The sequence below is a fragment of the Myxine glutinosa genome, chromosome 4 (genome assembly GCF_964187855.1).
Source record: "Myxine glutinosa chromosome 4, kmMyxGlut1.1, whole genome shotgun sequence".
Taxonomy (NCBI): domain Eukaryota; kingdom Metazoa; phylum Chordata; class Myxini; order Myxiniformes; family Myxinidae; genus Myxine; species Myxine glutinosa.
In genome coordinates this window covers 1,992,946-2,012,555 of record NC_136264.1, presented here as the reverse complement: position 1 = coordinate 2,012,555, position 19,610 = coordinate 1,992,946, and the positions used below count along the sequence as shown (strand labels likewise).

Sequence of the window (19,610 nt, the reverse complement as noted above, 5' to 3'; positions counted from 1 at the left end):
TGTGATTATTGAGGGTGAACCATAGAGGAGGCTGTTGCAGTAGTCCAGACGGGAGGTGATGAAGGCATGGATGAGGGTTTCTGCAGCCGTGGAGGAGAGGGATGGACGGAGACGGGCGATGTTTTTCAGGTGAAAGAAGGCTGTCTTTGTGATGTGTTTAGTGTATTTGTCGAAGGAGAGGGCTTTGTCAAAGATGATGCCAAGATTCCGGATGTGAGGGGAGGTGGATACTGGGAAACCGTCGATGTTGAGGGCAAAGTTATGGGTGGATTTTATGAGCGTTTTTGGGCCAATGATGATTATTTCAGATTTATCATAGTTAAGTTTGAGGAAGTTGATTTGAAGCCAGGATTTTATTTCAGTGATGCAGTTTGTCAGGATAGAGTGGGTGGCGGTGGAGATGGACTTGGTGGAGATGAAAAGCTGGATGTCGTCAGCGAAGCAGTGGAATTGGAGACCATGACGGCGGATTAAGTGACCAAGGGGGGACAGGTACAGGATGAAGAGGAGGGGCCAAGAACTGAACCTTGGGGGACACCTTGGGGGAGGGGAGCAGTGGGGGATTTGCAGTTATTGATGGAGATGAACTGGCATCTGTCAGAGAGGTATGATTTGATCCAAGAGAGGGCAGTGCTGGTAATGTTAAAGGTGGTTTCAAGTCGGGTGAGTAGGATGGTGTGATTTATGGTGTCAAAGGTGGCACTGAGGTCGAGGAGGATGAGAATGTTGAGGTTGCCAGCGTCAGAGGAGAGGAGAAGGTCGTTGGAGATTTTGAGGAGAGCAGTTTCAGTACTGTGGTTGGAGCGGAATCCGGATTGGAATGTTTCATACAGGTTATTGGCAGAGAGATGATGTTTGAGTTGAGTGGCTACAGCGCGTTCCAAAACTTTTGACAGAAAGGGTAGGTTGGAGATGGGTCTGAAGTTATTTAGGGTGTCAGGGTTGAGTCCAGGTTTTTTCAGAATGGGGGTAACAGCAGCAATTTTGAGGGATGGTGGGACGATGCCTGTAGACAGGGAGGAGTTTATTGTTGCAGTGATAAGTGGAGAGAGAGCAGGAAGGGAGGCCTTGACAAAGCTGGAGGGGATGGGGTCAAGAGTGCAGGTGGCAGTTTTCATTCCTATGAGGAGTTCAGAGAGGTCAGTAGGGGAGACTGGGGAGAATGGAGACAGGGGTTGGCAGGATAAGGGGGGGCAGGTGGTTTGAGGGGGAGCGGGTGCGGTGGTGGTTAAGCTGTTGTAGATGTTGTCAATTTTGCATTGGAAGAATGAAAGGAAGGAGATGCAGTTGTCTACTGTGAATGACTGGGTGGTGGTGTTCAGGGGGCTGAGGAGTTTGTTTATTGTAGAGAAGAGTGCTTTTGGATTTCCGGAGCCAGAGTGGATAATTTGAGAGTAGTAGGCGGAGCGGGCGCGGGAGAGGGCATCTTTGTAGTGTTGTCGGTGGTCCTTGTCGGCTTGGGAGTGAATTGTGAGACCTGTTTTATTGCGGAGTCTTTCAAGTTGGCGAGCACGAGTTTTCATCAGGCGGTATACAGGGGTAAACCAGGGAGCAGAATGGGTGAAAGAAACTGTTTTGGTTTTTATAGGCGCAAGCTGGTCAAGGCAGGAGGAGAGAGTGTGGTTGTAGTAGTCAGTGAGGTCAGAAGGGGTGTGGAGGTCAACGAAGGGAGAAGTGGACATTTTTCCAGAGAGGGTGGATGAGAATAAGGTAGGTGAAAGAGCGTTTAGCTTACGGAAGTTGATAGTGCGATAATGCCTTGGTGCTGGGGTGGGGATGTTGATGGTCATAGTGATGGCTAGGTGGTCAGAGAGGATGAGGTCGGAGCCAGAGAGATGGTGCAAAATTAATCCAGTAGACCAGACAAGGTCGAGAATGTGACCACGGTTATGGGTAGGAAAGTTGACATGTTGAGTGAGGTTAAAGCAGGTGAGTAAATCAGTGAAGTCAGTGGTTATTGTGGAGTCAGTGGAGTCCATGTGGATATTGAAATCACTGAGGAGGAGGATTGAGGGGGAGAGGGAACATAGCTGGGTCAGAAAGTAGGAGAGGTCAGACAAGAATGATGGGTGTGGTTTGGGAGGGCGGTAGACGACAGCCATGACTGACTGTGTGTGACCAGAGAGTTTAAAAGCCAGGTGTTCAAATGATGGAGCAGGTGAGATGGAGATAAGGCTTGTCTTGATGTCCTGTCGGTGAATTACGGCAATTCCACCACATCGGCCCTCCGAGCGTGGTTTATTGATGTAAGAATATCCATTGGGTGTAGTGAGGTTGAGTGAGAAGTAGTCCAGAGGTTGTTGCCAGGTTTCATTGAGACAGAGAAAGTCCAGTTTATTATCCAGAATGTAGTAGTTCAGGATGAGGCTTTTGTTGTTGAGGGACCGGGTATTGAACAGGGTGAGCTTGATGTTGTTTTGTACGGTGGGGATGAACTCAGGTGATTTAGCCAGGGTTTGCAGACAGGAGATGCGATCGTGTGCGTTGCTGTGACCAGGTGCGCTGGGACGATGAGTGGGAGTGCGCTGAGCCGACCAGAGTACGGGAATGGAGTGACCTGTTTGTAAGTAAACAAACTTACGACCGGAGCCTCTATGAATGTATCTGGGTCGTCGCAGGAGTCCGTGGTATTTGATTGCAGAGATGCATGATGGGGGTGGAGTGAGTATTGAGCAGAAGAAGCCTTGCGGCGGAGTACCTCAGAGCCATGCCAGGCAGGAGCGAAGGGACGAGTACGAGGCCAAGGTTGAGGAGGCAAAGCGGCAAACGCAGTGGCAAACGACCGCAGCCGCTAATCAAGACCACAGCGGCAAACAGCCACCGCCGCAAACAACAGCCACAAACAACGGGAGCGGGCCGGAGGAAACAGTGGAGGAGCCTGGCAGGCGAAGCCAGGAGCAGAGCCGGGACCGAGCAGAGGGCAGACCCAACGGTCAAAAATCCGCCACGACCACCAGAAAAGCAAACTATGTACAATGGCCCAGTCGAAGAAGCGGCGAACAAGTAACGCCAGCGTCCTCTCCAGACCGGACCGGAAGCAGAAATCGACAAGTTACAGCACCTCAGCTGTAACTTCTCCTTCGCTCCCACCTTTTGTTCATATGTGTGTTGTACCGACCTCCTAACAGTGACTCCTCCATCTCCATATATCTCTGTCTCTTTCTCTGACAACATGGAAAATTTTTTAACCAATCATCGCAACTCTCCCTTCCTCTCATGTGTTGATTTTAATTGTCACCATGCAACTTGGCCTGGTGTTGGTACTTCTCTCACCAGCCATGGAATTTCAGCAAAGGAAAGCAACATCTCTCTGGCTGTTCTCAGATAGCTCCCTCAACGTCGGCGAGTTTTGGAGTTCACTCAAGCAGATAGGAAGGGATTGCAAGCAGCCATCTCTCTTCAGGACTGTTGTCCCATATCTACTGACCCTGATATTAACTCAGCCTGGGAATTCTTCTAGAGGAACCTGCTCGCTCTCATGCACAGATTTATCCCATGGCACACCGCTCCTTTCCTCTTTCATCTCCAGGTACTGCATGACGTCACCGCCGGGTGCCAAAAGGGGCCCCGGTGATGATGCGCGCTGAAAGTGAGTACTCCAGTTTTCACTCCGGTTTCTTGTTTTCTTGTTTGTTTGTCCGGGCGATAAGTCAGCCATCCTTTGAGCTAGGAAGATAAAATTTGGGCACAATGGTGAGCACGTGCTTTGGCAAAAACACTACTTTTTGTTTTTTAAATTAATTAGTCAATTAATTCATTATTATTGATTTATTAAGTATCATTTATTTCCTTTCTCATCTGGACATTATCTCAGGCACCTTTTGAGTTAGGAATCTGATATTTGAACACAATAATGACCAAGTGATTTGACTGTAAACGCTATTTCTGATTTATTGATTTATTCAATTAATCGATTAATTGATTATTTATTTAATTATTCAAACAATTGCTTAATACATTTTCAAAAGGTTACAGATTCAGATGAAACGGTGGTGGCTTCGGTATGATATTAGCCAATTGATTAAGAAATTAATTATTTTATGATTATTATTTTATGGCTCCCTCCAAATTCCATCTCCATGTGCTGCAAGGCGACATCGTCAGGCACCGGTGGTACCCCGGAAATATTGCGCACTGGAGGATATGTTATTTATTTATTTGGCATGGGGGTGGTGTACTTTGAATGTAGCTCTACTTGTTTCATCTTAAATTATCTGACGCTTCTTCCCACCCATGATACATGGTACCCATGGTACACCCATGGCACTGAATCATGTGGTGAGGCAATTGCTCTGAAACAACTTCATTTCTCTTCCTAGAAGGCAAGTCCGCCCGAAGGAAATCTCAGTGCATTCCAAAAAGTGTATGTCCACTCTCAGAAGAGCCAGAAAAACAGGGTATACACGGTCCACCATCAACCCCCTTCTGGTTAAACAAGCGAAATCCATAATTACTGCTCACCTCCATTCATTTTGCTCCTATTTTGTCCGACCTGTGGAACCAACTTTCACATCCTCTTCAATCTCACTCTTCCTTCCAGGTCTTCAAGACAGCTGTTCACCACTATCTCAGATCACCACCATTCCAAAGCCATGATCTTCTCTCATGTTAACCACAGCCCCACAACCCCATCCCAATCCCTCCTCCTTCCAAATTTCCAGTTTCCCTCCTAAGAGTTTCCTTCTGCATCCATCTCGTCCATGTCGTGCATACTCTCCTGCCCCTCATTCCTCCCCACACCAATTGTTTGTCCAAGTCTGCCTTTATCTTGACCTTCAAATCTTATGTTGGTGCTTCCCCCCTCTCTCAACTGTTCCTTTTGTCCTGCTGTATCCTGATGCGTTCGGTGTACCAGATCTAGCTCTTCCATGAGCCTCGACTATGTATTCAAAAAAACTCACTTTGAATGTCCCTTTGAAGGATTTTGCATTATGACGGGTAATGAAGAATCGCCTTGTTTACAAGATAGCCCTGATATCTGCCTTACATGGCTTTACTGAAACATTTCATTCAATTCCTTTTCAACGACTTGTCATTGCAATCTCACACAATGAGTTCAAATTTAAACGTTGACCAAAAACTTGCATTTCGGATTCGAGAGCAAACCATCTAAGTACACGTTTGTGCACACATGTCAGAATGTAGTGTTTTGTAGAATTTCCTGCACGACACCAGCAAAAGTAAACAAAATGCCATTTTTTTGGTATTGCCATATAAGAGTTTGTTTCCCTATTTGAATTAGCCTGCTATTGTTAAGGTTTGAACTTATGGCACGGAATGAAACCAAAGTTTAAATCCCACTGTTTGTCCTCTAGTCCAGCGGATAGGTGCTAAAAAATGAACAAATTGTGCACTTTATGATAAAAGCATGAAACCTGGCAGACTCATACTAGACATCATGGGGATCATTTTAAAGATTGGAGGCATTCTGTATCTGTTCTGTGTCCACCGTAGCGGCCATTTTCCAAAATGGCTGCCATCGAGGAGATTTTGCCGATAAGTGAATGACAAAAATACCTCTATTAACCTAAAATATATATGTTCATGCTATATATATAGTAACTTACTCAAACACAAGAATTATAAATATGCCCTAAGAATATATATACACAAAGAATTAAGTTAAGCACCCCCCCGTTTTTTTACAACCTCGCACATTACAAGTTTGTTGTCGTCAAAACAGTGTAATATACCCATGATATTGCTATATTTTCTGGAGAAGTGATATTATGGTCACATAAAAACATAACAATCATGCCGTTTTCAATATTTTATTCTGAATAATTTAAGGTGAAATTTTTTGGGAATTTTAGGCATATTTTCACCTCAATTTAAGTATGGAGCTATAGGTCCATCACGGACAGTGTGGATGACGTTTATGTTTTCTAACGTACAGTCATTGTTCTGAGAAGACCTCTAGCGATCTTTGCGTCAATAACGTGTGTAGGACCCACGTGATCGGATCACTGACTCAACCCTACGTCTCATAGACCCTGTAAGCCGTCGTATGCGTTGCTGTGGCAGGTTGTTCCATTCCCGATGTAATGCACGTTCCAATTCATCCAGATTGGCTATTGGAGGGACCATCTTCGCAATTTGCCAATGTATACATATACACAAAGAATATATATTAGGGGGTGCTTAACTTAATTCTTTGTGTATATTTAATGGATATATGGACCAATATAGGTATTTTGATGGTCAAAATATTAAAGAAAATGAACAAATTCCTTAATATCACCTTTTTTTTTTAAAGATAAGGATCATATTATATTATTAGTTATAAGTTTAGAAGTAGAAATTGTTAGTAGTCATTATTCGATATAAGTTGTTATATTTGTTTTTTAATCATTATATGTTATAAGTAAAACATGTTTTAAATAATTAAGTAGATTAATTAAGGTGTTTTTTTTGCAGATCAGATCCAGAATTCTTGCAATATTTAAGAAATTGTTTGTTTGATAAATGTTAGCTCTTTCACGAGCCTCGACTCTGTACACAAAATATAATTTTCTATAATTTATTGAATTGGTGTGGTTGTGTTTCTAATAATCATTGCTTCTGTCTGTTTCAGATTGTTGTGAGTGTTAATCTAATCTACTGCTCATCATCATGAAGAAAGTCTTCAAACTAGTTCAAGCTAGCAGTGAATGTCACCATGTCTGTGAATGAGGACGATACACCGATGGACTGGAATAAGTGTCTCATCTGCCAGGAAAGCACCAGTGAGAAACTCACGTGCCCAGCAGACTTTGCAGAAAGGTTCCAAGGAGCTGGGTATACGTCTATTGTTCAAACTTTATCAGCATTCAACGAACTCGGTTGCTTGCCACCAAAGCTTAAGTTGACTCGAATGGACGATGGTAATGGACTGGAGAAAACTTTTTCAAATAGGAAAGCAAAATTTCATAAAACATGCAGACTTAAATTCAACCAAAATGAACTCAAACGTGCAGCTAAGCGGAAGATATGTGTAACGGACAAGAGTTCCTCTTCTGGTGAAAAGGAAAAATTCAAACGTCAAAAGGTCTCCAGTACTGGTGATGCTGTTAGCCATTGTTTTATCTGTGAGAAGCCTGCATCTGATGCCCTACCTCTCCATAGAGCCTCAACGTTTGGCCTTGACACTCGAGTGCGACAGTGTGCAATTAATCTACAAGATGAGCGTCTGTTGGCAAAGCTCAGTGAAGGAGACTTACTCGCCACAGAGGCTGAGTACCACAGCCAATGCTTAGTGTCATTGTATAACAGAGATCGAGATAGACCAACAACATCACATGACGAATGCAACACAAATATTGCTCATAACACTGCATTTGCTGAACTTATTTCATACATGCAAACTGCTCTTGAGGATGACAACATTGCCCCTGTTTTCAAACTATCTGTATTGAAAAAACGATATACTGATAGAGTTACCCAGCTGGGAGAGGGCTCCTCTGTAGTTCACTCTACACGATTCAAAAATAAAGTTCTAAGCTACTTTCCTGAGTTAGAAGCGCACAATGAAGGTCGCGATGTGCTTCTTGTCGCCAATGCAAATATTGGTAAATCGCTAAGAAGTTTGTGCCAGCTCGACGGTGACAGTGAAGCAGTGTTCATCTCTCGTGCTGCAAACATTGTTCGTAGAGACATGTTAAGAATGAAATGCTTAACATTCAGTGGTTCATTCAAAGAGGATTGTCAAGAAAATTCTGTGCCTCACTCACTGCTGATGCTAGTCACAATGATCATGTATGGGACAGATATCCAAAACCAAGAAAACTACTTGTCACAGCCAGCTTTGTCTGTATCACAATTGATGACATATAACAGCTGTGTGCGTCGACGACAACAACCATCATTGGAAACAAGACATACTGAACAGCGTGAGACACCACTTCCACTATTTCTTGGATCATTGATCCACTCAAGGACAAGATCTTGAGATCTAGTTGATACACTTTTATAGGCTTGGATTGTCAGTTTCATACGACCGTGTGCTAGGCATGTCTGCAGATCTAGGAAACTGCCATTAGCCACTTTGAAAGTATTGGAACAGTGTGCCCACCTGCACTCCAAATTGGAGTATTCACAACATCAGCAGTCGATACCATTGACCATGACTCGACAGCAACAAGTGCGCATGGATCTTTCCATGGAACGGGCATCTCCTTGTTTCAGCACCCTGACACTGAAAATTGTGGGACTGAGCAAATGCACATACGTTTAACAAAATCTGGCAAGAAGGTCCAAAAACTACCAGAAAGCTACACACTGGTACCTGCTGTCTCTGCACTGAAGAACGGGCCGCCAGTTCCAGAAGTATGTGGCCTCATGCAATCAGACTGCAGTCTAATGACTGCAGCAGTGGCAGAAGTGCAAAGGTGGTGTGATCATATTAGCAACGTTGTTGATGATGGAAATGCAGATAAGGATATACATGTGTCATGGGGTGCATATCACGCTACAAGAATAGAATCATCAGAGACCACTGATAATGGCCCCACAGCAGTCAGTGCTCTTCTCCCTCTATTCCCTGATGACTCAAAGTCAATCGCAATGATAAGACATTCAATGGAGGTGGTGAAAAAAGCTGTAGCCATACTCAATCCGGGACAAATTCCAGTCATAGCGTGTGATCAGCCATTGTTCAAACGTGCCAAAAACATTCAGTGGATGTGGCCAGAAACATATGGCGAAGGCTCATTTCTGGTAATGTTGGGTGGTCTGCACATCAAGATGACTCTGCTTAAGGCACTTGGTGATCTGTTAGGTGGCAGCGGTTGGACATCGGCAATAGTGCAAGCTGACATAGCTACACCAGGAACCGCAGACTCATTTTTGAAAGCGACTCATGTCAAGAGAACTGCTCGTGCACATCAAGTGACTGCATGCACACTGCACAAGCTTCTCCATGAATCTTATACCAACTACCAAGTATCCCAGGCAGACACTGATGCTGTATCATTTGAAGAGTGGTGCAAATGCAGAGCAGAAGCAAGTCCACAATTCTATTTCTGGCAGCTTGTGCTGGAAACACAGTTGAATATACTGGTCTGGGACAGATCTATTCATGAAGGCAATTTCCTTTTGTATGTGGATGCCTTGACACAGCTGGAATGGCTCTTCTATGCTCTTGACCACTACAACTATGCAAGGGCTGTGTCCATTCACTTGCGGGACATGGTGGTGCTTCGCGACAAACAACCAGGTGTGTTTGCAGCTTTTTGCAAGGGAAAGTTCACCGTCAACAAGACATGCCGACCATTCTCAAGGATGTCTTTGGACGAAAGCCATGAACAGAACAATGCCTGTGTGAAAGGTGATGGGGGAGCAGTTGGTCTCACCGAAAATCCAGCAGCACTATGGTGGCTGGACCAGAGATTTCCCGGGTGGTTGGTGAGTTTCAAAGTGAACTGGACAGGAAGGAAGCAGCATCACACCCACACCATCACGAGGACAAGCCAGGTAGGTCTTATAAGTATCTCCATGAAATTTGGCTAGTTTTTGTATTGCATTACTTGTTTTGTAAAACTAAATATTTTGACAGTTGTGTAACCCACAATTACTATATATTTTCAGGAACACAAGTGGCATTCCTCAAGAATGTGAAGTCTCTGATTTTAACAATGAAAACTATGGGCAACCCCTTCTCTGACACCAGTGGAGATCTCTTGGTCCTCGACACGCGAGAGGTGGTCGATTCATCTGTTGTTGATTCTGTTCGCAAAATGAAACTACTTGGTGAAAATCAACACAACGAGTTCTTTAAGAGTCGGCTGGTGGAGCGCACAACTGCACTCAATGATAGAATAACAAAGAACAATTTGCCTTTGTTCAGAGGGCGTCCTGAGAAAGAAAAGTCTCGCACCCAGGAGCAGCTGCTGTCCATGAAACGTGACCGCAATTTGTTTTCAACATTGTACATTGCCAGTCAAATACGTGGAGCTGACCTGGAAGATTTTTTCCAGCATGAAAATCAGTCATTTCCACCTTCAATATCAGACTACGGGAAAATGAGACTTGGCAAAAAGTCAGACTTGCTCCAGTGCCTGGAAGATCTGGTGCCACATAGTGATGATGCCGACCACACTACATCTGAAGTAGACATGGTCATCATTGATGGTGCAGCTATTGCCAACGTGATTACGCCTGGTACATCAGAGACATTCAATGAGTATTCTAAAGAGTTCATGAACTATGTACGGAGGCAATTCACAGGCTCTGTTTGCCGTGTTGATGTGGTATTTGATGTATACAGAGAAGATAGTCTGAAGGCCGCCACAAGAAAGAAGAGAGGGAAGGGCATACGGATAAGAGTGGAGGGAATCAAGAAGCTGCCTGAAAACTGGTCACAATTCCTACGGGAAGATGGTAACAAGACAGAACTTTTTAATCTCCTGAGTGAACGAGTGACAAATGAAACATTTCCTGGTATAGTGGTCATGACTCATGGAGAAGAGCTGCGTTGTTCAGAGACAATTGACTCAGACTGGTTGTCCCCTTCTACATAGGAGGAAGGAGACACAAGAATGCTGCTGCATGCAGCAGATGGGGCCAGGCAAGGTTGCAAGAACATCTTGCTTAGAACTGTTGACACAGATGTAGTCGTACTAGCAGTCAGTCTTGCTCACAAGCTTGACAGTGCACAGCTAACTGTAGCATTTGGAATGGGAATCGTTCCGTTACCTAGACACAACTCACATGGCACAGACGCTGGGAAATGATAAGTGCAATGCAATACTTGCTTTTCATGCACTGACAGGGTGTGACACCACATCCAGTTTCACCGGCATAGGAAAAATAACAGCCTGGTCATCATGGAATGCGTTTGTTGATGTCACGCCAGACTTGTGCAGACTTGCACAGACTCCAACAACAGCTAGCATAACCCAGCTTCTCCCAAACATCGATAGGTACATCATTGTGCTTATGTACGACCGTGGAAGCTCTGATGATAATGTGAACATGGCCAGGAAGACTCTGTTCACACAGAAAGGCAGGAGCATTGAAAACATACCTCCGACTCAAGATGTTCTCTATCAGCATCTACTTCGAGTTGGTTATCAGGCTGGCCATGTATGGGGCCAGGCCCTGTTAAAAGCACCTCACCTGCCCAGCCCAGCAGAGTTTGGATGGACGCGAAAAAACAATTTGGCCGAATGGGAAGTGATGTGGAGGAACCTGCCCCCTGCTGGTGCAGCATGCCGTGCTGTTATTAAGTGTGGCTGTATTAAAGGCTGCAGAGGAAGATGTAAATGTGCGGAAGAAAATCTACCCTGTACATTACTCTACAAGTGCGGTGGTTGTGAGCGAGAAGGGTGACAAGAGAACGGTTGACATTGAAACATGAGTGTTCTTGGACGTTATTGTTCTATCTTATAAAACCACCTTTAGAGGCCATTTTTCCCCGCAAGCGGGGGTTGGCCTTTTTCGGGAACTGTGGTTGTTGTTGTTTTTCAGTCCCCTTTTTGAAGCAATGTTTTACGGCCGGATGCCCTTCCTGACGCCAACCCTTTTTGCCGCCTTTAACGACAAGCAGGGAATTACCAGTGAACTGGTACTCAATTTGCCGACCTCGGAAGGATGACAGGCTGAGTCAACCCCCCTGGCGTTAATTCAGCGATTGACCGGGATTCGAACCCAGGATCCTAGGATCCTAAGCCGGCACCCTAGCCGCTAGCCCAACACCAGGGATATTGTTCTATCTTATGCACACCAAAAAACTTTTGTACTATTACAGTGTAATTTTCTGAAGTGTTTTCCGAAATGAAAGGAAGATAACACTTTGTACAAATAAACTAGTTTATCGAAACCAGTTTGTGTTACTTTATTCCTGGAATTTTGCATTTTCCCCCTCCAAATGCCCTTAAAGTGACACATAGAGGTCCCCAAAACAATCAAAAATGAATATTTATGTTATCATGTATAATCCTTGGTGATACTTTAGTGTGCAGATGATATTAAAATAACAATTTGATATTTTCTGATGTAATATAAATTTATTCTAGCTAAATAATGATTCTGACTAGCGGCCATTTTTAAAATGGCCGCCACGGGTGACACAGGACAGATCCAGAATGCCTCCAATCTTTAAAATGTTCCCCATAATGTCTAGTATTAGTTTACCAAGTTTCATGCTTTAATCATAAAATTCACGATTATTCACCTATCCGCTGGACTACTCTATGCCACTAATGTCCTTGCAATGCATTTTTAAGGTTAATTTATGTTTAACTAGTCTTTATCCTGCAGGTGATGCATGTAGAAGCTCCACTATGAATATCAGGCATTTATAAGTAGAGAAAATAAAATCACGTGCTGATTAACAGCAATAAAGTGTAAAAATATAAATAAAATAAAAATAAATAAATAAACAAACTTACCGAGGTCGACCCCAAAATCCACATTGCCATTTGGATGGATAATCTTCGGTTTTCTCCTCAATGGAACAGCTGTCAAAGAAAAAAAAACAAGTGAAACAAAAAGAGCTACATTTAAAGTACGCCACCCCCATGCCAAATAAATAAATAACTAAAATATCTTCCAGCGCGCGACATTGCTGGGGCACTTTTGGCACCCAGCGATGCCGCAGTGCGTAACATGGAGACAAAATTGGGAGGGAGAAGTGCACAATCATTGATTAATTAATTGTGTAATTTAAATAAATAAATAACAATCGTAAAATTATTAATTTCTTCATCAATTGGCTAATTAATCTTAATCAATAAGCATACCTGAACCACCACTGCTTCATCCGAATCTAATTTTTTTTTAAAGAATGAATTGAGTGATTCATCGAATAATTAAATAATTATTCGATTAATTGATTAATCAATAAATCAAAAATAGGTTTTATAGGCAAATCACTCGGTCATTGTCGTGTCCAAATATCAGCTTCCTAACTCAAAAAGAGCCTGAGATAATGCCCGGACAAACAAACAAACAAAGAAAGAAAATAAACAAAGAAAACAAACAAGATACCGGAGTAAAAACAGAGTACTCCCTTTCAGCGCGTGTCATTGCCGGGCACTCTTCGGTGCCCGGCAATGACGTCATGCAGCACTTGGAGATGGAATAGGAAAGGAGCGGTGTACAAGAAACTAAAAGGCAAGGGTTAACTCTGGACTGACCAATACAACGCACATATAATACCAACACATTGTACAATGCAAGAAGAAGACGAGTTATCGTGCCCAATGTCGGTTTACCGTACCTGCAAGATGACTGAAGTAGACGCGGAACAGTACAGGCGGCCACTCAACAGTTGACAACTGGCCGAGGAAACTAACGTTATGCGCAGCACCCTATTGTCTATCAGGGGCCAATCAACTGCTTGACCTAATTACCTCCAGAAGCACCATCTCCGACCAAACCCAAACAGGATAAGTCAAGACAATGTTTTATACCCCCATCGGGTTTAATCAGCAAGCAAGGTGGGAAATGGCGGGAAAACGCAACAATGATAATTCAAACAATAAATGGTGGGAAAGCGAGCACAGATGATGGCAATACTTGTACACAAATGAGACAGCATGTATAAATTTCCCCCTCGTCCCCGACACGTCATACGCGCCATCGGATGCTTTGATCAATCACTTAACACTGTGACTAATTGGCGCCAAGACATATGCCTGAAGAAGTGAGATTGGACAGGTGTGATGAAGGAGAAGAGGTGAGAAAGTAAGTAGTGAGTGGTCGTCAGAGAGCCCCGACGCCTTGCCACAACCCGGCTGGATTTTCAGCCACCCAATGATCTAGTCTGAAGGACCCGATCTCGTCTCCCTCACGCTACCTCCCAGATTCTCACCAATGCTCCGCTCACGCTCCAGATCTCCTGAGGTCCTGAGGTATCTGATATCTAGGTGGACGCACTGGACTCCACAGCTTTGGTGGGAACATTGCCTGTGAGGTGAGGTGGACAGCTCTGACGTGGCCGGGTGGCGAGGTGGTGGTGCACAGGGCTTGATGTGGAGAGGATGTGTGCAGGCGAGGAGAAACGAAATGCATGAAAAGAACGAAGAGTGTGAAGGAGGGGAGCGTAACGTAGTGAAGCGAGCGAGCTGTATAAAGAGAAGGAAACAGAAAGAAGTGCGTAAAGTCCATAAAGTCTGCTAAGTCTCGAAGTGAATAAGTATAAAAGTTTTGAAGAAGAGTGTGTCTGGTCCTTCCCCGTGTTTCTCCCTTTAGTCCTTCACCCATCCTCCCTTCCTCGCAGCTCTGGGACCCTCATTGGAGGCCATGAGGGCGGACTGATCCTCACCACTGGTGATTGGCCGGGCCCTGTACCTCTGCCTAGCAATGGAGTCCGATTGGTGGGATGGGGCTTCAAGGTGGATTTTCGGGAAGAGGGAGGGGGTGAGAATTGCCGCGTACCTGTCACTTTGGGATTGATGGTTTCCTGTGAAAGAAAGCCTCAATTATGTCCAAGTGGGCCAATAGACCACTGCGCATGATTCTCAGCTGGCGCCGAGAATAATGATTTGGAAAAAGAGGTAGGTAGGTGTGTGTGTGTGTGTGTGTGTGTGTGTGTGTGTGTGTGTGTGTGTGTGTGCGTGCGCGCGTGCGTTTTGGCACGAAATTATTTGAATCCAGGATGGAGAAAGGATAATAACATGTACTTTAGCTACATAACATCCGCAACGCATATTTATCCACAGGAATATGATATATATACTTAATAGCTGAACAGAATACGAAGGCATAAGTAGTGTTAATCCATGTGGATGCTCTTGGTCCTCCCGGGGCTCACATCCATGACAAGGCATGTCCTGGTCGATGGCGAATTGCTTTTTTTTACAACCAAAATGGCTCCTGGAAGGTCACTGTAATCACATTGGAAATGGGTCTACCTCCTCGTCTGCACTCCAACATTAAATTGATGCTTCACTTACTTGTGCATGTGTTTCTGGCCAAAATCATAAAATATTATAAAACATTATATTAACCTCTCACTGTGAGATTAATGCTGCGAGAGAAGTAGTAGAAACGGCCTTGCAATGACATGTTGGCTGTGCAAGTGTAGTTTCCAGCTTTCCACTCTTTAATCCTCATGATGGTGTAAGAGTTGGGGTCTGTATTTGATTGCACTTCATGTACAAGTTTCTTGCAATCCTGTCGGGGAAGAAAAAAGGAAACTGAAAAATATCAACAAGGATTTGGGGACAAATAATGCCAAATACCAGGAGTAGGGGATAAAGGACGATCCCAATAACAAAGATAGAGTAGGGGATAAAGGACGATCCCAAGTATAAAGATAGAGTAGGGGAAAAAGGACGATCCCAAGTATAAAGATGGAGATGGGGATAAAGGACAATCCCAAGTATAAAGATGGAGTATGGGATAAAGGACAATCCCAAATATAAAGATGGAGATGGGGATAAAGGACAATCCCAAATATAAAGATGGAGTAGGGGATAAAGGACAATCCAGAGTATAAAGATGGAGTAGGGGATAAAGGACAATCCCAAGTATAAAGATGGAGTAGGGGATAAAGGACAATCCGAAATATAAAGATGGAGATGGGGATAAATGACGATCCCAAGTATAAAGGTGGAGTAGGGGATAAAGGACAATCGCAAATATAAAGATGGAGATGGGGATAAAGGACAATCCCAAGTATAAAGATGGAGTAGGGGATAAAGGACAATCCCAAGTATAAAGATGGAGTAGGGGATAAAGGACAATCCCAAGTATAAAGATGGTTTAGGGGATAAAGGACAATCCCAAGTATAAAAATGGAGTAGGGGATAAAGGACAATCCCAATAACAAAGATGGAGTAGGGGATGAAGGACGATCCCACGTATAAAGATGGAGTAGGGGATAAAGGACAATCCCAATAACAAGGATGGAGTAGGGGATAAAGGAAAATCCCAAGTATAAAGATGGAGTAGGGGATAAAGGACGATCCCAAATATGAAGATGGAGTAGGGGGTGAAGGACGATCCCTGTAATGAAATTGTACCTAAGTTGAACCCAGGTGTTATGCTCTCTCCAACCACTGTAAGGAACTCGGACGGACTCGGACTCTAAGTCGAAAGAACTCGGACGAACATCGCTCCGGATCATTCCTGTGACATATAATCTGTGACAGCGTAGACTCGAATGGTGTGTATATTTAGATGATCCAGGCTTGCTTGCACTGATTGTTAATTGCTGGACTTCTCCTTGATTATATAATCCTGATATATCGCATGATCGTATTTTTACAGGTGTTGCCAGAGATCGAATTTGCATTAAACCTATCATTGGGACAATGTTGTGGATTTGACTTTTTACAACAATTAATGCAAATTCGTCTCTATGTCTTGAACGAGAACGGGACACGAACGAGAACGACATGACTCATAAGATGCTCCAAGTGCCGATCTTCGGAGCAGACCCTCAGGCGGCGGACGCGGCCGCCGAACTGACACATTGGCTGAAAATCTTGGATAACCAGTTCAAGGCTCAGGAGGCCGTCTCCAATGAAACAAAACTCGAAGTGCTGCAATCAAAGGTGCACCATACCGTGTACATGGCAATTGAACTATGTGAGACGCTCGATGCAGCTGTGGCTGAGCTGAAGCGTATTTACATTAAAAAAACAAAGCGTGGTCTATTCACGACATTTGCTTGCGACGTGACAACAGCCCACGGAGACTTTAGATCAATTTGCTCAAGACCTCCGACGCCTACTGAGGGAGAGTACCCCTGTGGTACGCACTCATAAACAAGTCTGTGATGACCTTGTTCACGATTCTTTCGTCGCAGGACTTAGGTCACCGGTCATCAGACAGAGACTACTTGAAGAAGCCGATTTGACACTAACCGAAGCACTCCGGCTATCTCACGTGTACACCGAAGCACGGGAACAATCCGACGCGTATGAACGCCCATACGTCACTGCGGGGACATCTCGACCGGAGAGAGCTACCGCCGAGGTCGTGGATGCAGCCTCGACACCTCCGCCGGAATCGGAGACCCCGGCCACCCCCGAAGATCCCGATCCAGGCTCGACGGTGGCCGCTGCAGCTGGACCCAGGTCCGGAAGTAACGCTACGTGCTATTTCTGCGGGAATCGGGATCATCCCAGGTCTGTTTGCCCTAATAAAGTCGCAAAGTGTCATTTGTGCTCAAAGACGGGACATTTTGCAAAAGTTTGCCGAGCATCGCGGGGCAAACGAGCCCGCTCGACAATGAATGTGCTTATCTCCGAGCCAGCGGTCCGAACGGCGCGCCTCGCCCGACTTTGATGGGGATAGCCCCTTTCCGTGGGCCCCGAGCTGAGAGCTCGACCTTGGTGAGACTCGCCGCGCCGACTAAACAAGTGGCGCAAACACTTCAGTACACGGTGCGACTGTCCTTGGCCGGCATTCTTCCGACACCCTGCCAACTTCCGGGATCGGCCACCCGATCGGCTAATGCTAGCTTTGAAACTCCGCGCGTGGCACAAGCACCCTCCGGAGGCTGCACGTATGATCTACAAGCTATTTCAACGGCACGAAAGCTGGGAACTTCACGCGTAGCACGTGCGCCCTCTGGAGGCGGCACGACTGGCCGACAGACAACTTCAACGGCACGAAAGACTCTAGCTGGCGTTGGATCCACACGCGAGGCACGAGCGCCTCGCCTTGACGACTCGATAACTGCAGGTCCACCTGGCCTGGCTCGTGCTATAATCCCACTCATGATCGAGGGAATTTTTGCTAATGCTTTGATCGACACGGGATCCACGGATAGATATGTTGATTTTCGACTTGTGCAGAAACATAGATGGCCGATACTTGGGACAAGATGCCGAATCTTTATGGCCTCTCAGGGGCTATGGCTTAGCACAAAAGGGGAATGTCGACTGAAGCTTGTGATTAAGGGTCGAATGTTTCCGGATGTGCATCTAATGGTCTTACCAGCATTATGGCAGAGGTTTTGCGAGGACATGATTTTCTCAAGCGACATGGACGTTTGGAAATGGAATTTGGTGGTACTGATACTCTTGCTGTGTGTGCTCTTGCAGGGATGGAAATTGAGCCACTGTCGCTGTTCCCCAATATGACCACGGACTGTACACCTGTCGCGGTTAAATCGCGACGCTACTCACGAGCTGACGCGCAATTCATTGCGGAAGAAACGGCCCTGCTACTAAAGGAAGGTATCATAGAACCTAGTCGGTCGCCATGGCGGGCCCAAGTTCTGGTGGTACGAAGCGAATCGCATCGCAAACGCATGGTAATCGACCATTCGCAGACGATTAATCGGTTTACACAGCTGAACGCCTACCCACTCCCGGGAATGGACTCCCTGGTTCGACAGGTGGCACAGTATTCGGTCTATAGCACTCTCGGTCTGCGTAGTGCGTATCATCAAATCCCCATCTCCGAGGCAGATCGCATCTATACAGCGTTTGAATCAGGTCAGAGGTTATACCAGTTCACCCGGCTACCTTTTGGGGTCACAAACAGGGTCTCTTATTTTCAGAGGGCTATGGATGACCTCATCGCTAAGGAGAACTTGCCCACCGATGTCTTTGTTTATCTGGATAATCTCACGGTTTGCGGGTATGACCAGGAACATCATGATGCTAATCTGAAGCGCTTCCTCGAGGTCGCGCAGAGGTATCGCTGAACTATGAATGAGGCTAAATGTCGTTACTCTGCTCGCACAATAGATCTTCTGGGGTACACCGTGACCCACGGCTCTGTTGCTCTGGATAAGGAGCGTCTGCGACCCTTGCTCGACATGGCCCCGCCCTGTGATCGTGCTTCGTTGAAGCGTGCTCTCGAGCTGTTCACTCATTATTCTAAGTGGGTACAAAATTTCTCCGCGAAGTTCCGCCCACTTGTGGACTGCGAAGCGTTCCCCATGAGCCTTGCCGCCAAGGCCGCTTTCCATAGCCTTAAGTCCGACATCGCTGGCGCCGCTGTGGCGACGATTGACGAAAATAAATCTTTTGTTTTGGAAAGTGATGCGTCGGATCATGCGATAGCTGCAACTCTCTCCCAGGGGGGGCGCCCTGTGGCCTTCTTTTCGCGAACTCTCTCCTCCGCTGAGCGGAGACATTCGTCTGTCGAAAAGGAGGCGTATGCCATCGTCGAGTCGATTCGGCGTTGGCGTCCCTATTTGCTCGGACGATGCTTCCAAATTATCACGGACCAACAGAGCGTTGCGTTTATGTACGACACCCAGCATGCTCAACGCATTAAGAATGAGAAAATCACTCGCTGGCGGATCGAACTCGCCAATTTCTGCTACACAATCAAATATTGCCCTGGGAGGGATAACCTGGTTGCCGATGCCTTATCGCGGCCGGCGACGTGTGCGAGTCTCATATCTTTTGAGGACCTGCGCGCTTTGCACGACACCTTGTGCCATCCCGGGGTGACGCGTTTCGCTCATTTTGTGCATAGTCGTAACTTGCCCTACTCGGTTGAGGATATTCGTCAGATCTGTCACACTTGTTCTGTATGTGCTGAACTCAAACCGCGCTTCTACAACCCTCCTATGGGAACGCTGGTCCGAGCTACTAGGCCGTGGGAGAGATTGGCGATGGATTTCAAAGGGCCACTGCCGGCGTCACCGGCTTCGAGTAACTCTCGTTACCTGCTCACAATCGTTGATGAGTTCTCGAGATTCCCTTTTGCTTTCCCGT

At 45.5% G+C, this 19,610-nt stretch overlaps 1 protein-coding gene across 1 annotated transcript in view; it reads right to left on the bottom strand.

Annotated features, from left to right (window-relative positions):
* LOC137424388 (interleukin-1 receptor accessory protein-like 1-B) overlaps positions 1-19,610 on the bottom strand; it is a 139,011-nt gene that overhangs the window by 25,820 nt on the left and 93,581 nt on the right. Inside the window, exons 6-7 of the mRNA XM_068111794.2 lie at positions 14,931-15,096; positions 12,369-12,437 (exon numbers count right to left, since the gene is read on the bottom strand). Coding sequence (XP_067967895.2) covers positions 12,369-12,437; positions 14,931-15,096 — 235 coding nt within the window. The remainder of the gene's footprint in view (positions 1-12,368; positions 12,438-14,930; positions 15,097-19,610) is intronic.